A 2545-nucleotide genomic window follows, 5' to 3' on the forward strand; every position below is an offset into this window, starting at 1 on the left:
AGGAAGAAACTGGATCAGGTTTTCTGTCACTTTATTATTTCTGCTATAACTGATGGATATTCGCATATAAAATAAGTCAATAGAGTTTAATTTGTAATTTTTATGTCTTTGTGTCCTGAGGTAGATCTCAGGCGGCTGGTGAGACAAAAAGTAGATCTTGGTCTCAAAACGTTTGGGCACCCCCGAGCTAAAGCTAGCTCAGTTAGTTAGCGACGCTTCAGGCTGGTACCTTCGCTTCCTTCAGGTTCTGCTGGTACTTTGTTTCCACATCCTGAATCTGATCTTTCAGTTCATGGATCTCCTGGTGGGCAGAGCGGCAGCAGCAGAGAGGAAGAGGAGCGATGAAGGTGAAGCACGGTGATGGCAGCAGCAGCAGAAGTGATGTGGAGAGAAAACGGTCAGAGCAGAACCAGCAGACCGAGCCTGACGGAGCGTTCCTCTGCATAAAACAACTTTCCAGATTTAAGTCCGTCTGCTGCGACGCTGCAGAAACGTTTCATTCTGTTTGGATCAATCTGATCAGTTTCCTACTGCGTCGCATTATTTACTGCAGAACCGCCAAACAAAGTCATGAACGTCCAACCAGCTAATTCTGTACATCTTTTTTATTTCTCAGCGATTTTTGAAGAAGTTTGTGAATTTAATGCTGATGTGTTAAAAGATGAAATATTTCCTTACTGATAAAACCAAAGTGTAACTTAACGAGCTGCTCAGCATTCCTCATTTTCATGTTGTATTGGAGTATCACTGTCCTGCTAATATCACAGCATTCTGGTAACACTGTGACTTTTCCTCATAATTTAAAGTATTTCTTCTTTTTAAATTATAATAATTTAAATTATTTCTTTGTCCTCCTTCATAAATAAGAAAAAAATCTTTAATATATTTTTATATTTCTCTCTGTTGGTTTGTTTGCTGGAGAAATGAAAGAAATATTTTACAGAAATACTTAGAACAAAAACACTATTTTAGGGAAATACATTTATGAAGGGAAACATTTTTGATAATATTTAAATCTTGACATTTTAGTTTTTACTGTCACAAAACTTTGAAAATGGAGAGAAAAATAAAATCTGGCCAGACTTTTATGAGTTCGGATCGATATCAGAACCAAACGTGATTCTATCCGGGTTTTATCCCGTCTAGTTATTCCAGCTCAGATAAACCCAAACCTGAAGATTCTGGGTGAATCGGTACCGGTCCGATTTCTGGGCTGAATGTGATCACTTCCTGGTTCCTGCAGTGAAACGCTCCGCAGTCGGTTCACTGAACTTCTGGGACGAAACAGAAACATGAAGCGGATTTCTCCAGCCGGCTCTGAGAACTGACTCCGGCCCAGAAGGCTTTACCTTGATTTCCCGGATGGAGCCATCGGCATCCACCGTCAGCGCCGTCTCCCCGCTGCCTCGCCGGGAGGAAGTCCCGCCCACCGAGGTGAGGGTCGCCGCCGTGAGCGCTGAAGCGGCTCGAGGTCCCTGAGGAAGAAACAACCAATCAGAGATGAACCTCTGAAATCATAGCTGGAGCANGAGCTAACCCGCTAATGCCCTAATTCTGAAGCTAATCCACTAACACGCTAATTTTTGAGCTAACCCGCTAACGCGCCGATTCTGGAGCTAACCTGCTAACACACTAATTCTCGAGCTAACCCGCTAACGCACTAATGCTGAAGCTAACCCGCTAACGCACTAATGCTGAAGCTAACCCGCTAATTCTCGAGCTAACCCGCTTTATTTAAAACAACAACCAGACAGTAGAGAAAAAGATATGCAAATAAACCTAAAATCTAAGGCCATTCTAGAAAACGTGAATTATGTCAAAATTAAATAGAAGCTGCAACCTTCAAGCACCAAAGGGCAGATGTAATCTCAATTGATTAGCGCTTTAGCATTAGCACTAGCTTCTGCTAATTAGCGGTTTTGGCTAACGTTTGAGTTAGCGTGCCACCGCAGACAGAACCTGGCCTTGGTCCGGGTTTTCCAGCTGGACTGAAATCCCGGCAGCACCGGGTTCCAGTTTCTCTTCATGGTGAGGATAAAAACATCCTCGGCTGTCTTTCCTGGCTTCAGATTCACGGTGAGGATAAAAACCCGTCCTGATTTCTGGCTTCGTTCACCTTGAGCTTGTCGTCGTATTGCCGGCGCGACTCAGACAGCAGCTCCTCCAGCTCCATCAGCGAGTCTTTGAGCGTGTCCACCTGGTACATCAGGTTGTTCTTCTCGTTGTCCAGCTGGGCGTTGGACACCATGGCCTTACGGTACTTCTCCTCCACCTCCGCCAGCGCCTCCTGGTGGAGAAGGAAGGAACAGGAATTGACATCAAACCCAGCAGCAGTAAAACCTGAGCAGAAGATGCAGCTTCAGCAGGAAGATCAGCGGTTTCTACACAAACTGGAGGAAGTTTCTGTAGTTTCTAACTGTGCTGCAGATATGAAGCTGTTTAGCTAAAGCAGGGGTGCCCAGTACGTCGATCGCCATCAACCGGTCGATCACGGAAAGATTTTGAGTCGATCTCAGCAGGGGACAAACTGAACGCTGCCAGGACG

General features: G+C 44.9%; 1 protein-coding gene across 9 annotated transcripts in view; it reads right to left on the minus strand.

Moving 5' to 3' along the window:
* Positions 1 to 2056: 2056 nt before the first annotated feature.
* LOC106941595 (leucine-rich repeat flightless-interacting protein 1-like) overlaps positions 2057 to 2545 on the minus strand; it is a 31721-nt gene continuing 31232 nt past the window's right edge. For all 9 annotated transcript variants that reach the window (XM_015024671.1, XM_015024673.1, XM_015024668.1 and 6 more), the window contains one exon: positions 2057 to 2287. In XM_015024671.1, coding sequence (XP_014880157.1) covers positions 2072 to 2287 — 216 coding nt within the window. In that variant the 3' untranslated portion in view covers positions 2057 to 2071. The remainder of the gene's footprint in view (positions 2288 to 2545) is intronic.

This window comes from Poecilia latipinna, unplaced genomic scaffold (genome assembly GCF_001443285.1).
Source record: "Poecilia latipinna isolate Pla-1442-1.1 unplaced genomic scaffold, P_latipinna-1.0 Scaffold3755, whole genome shotgun sequence".
Classification (NCBI taxonomy): Eukaryota; Metazoa; Chordata; class Actinopteri; order Cyprinodontiformes; family Poeciliidae; genus Poecilia; species Poecilia latipinna.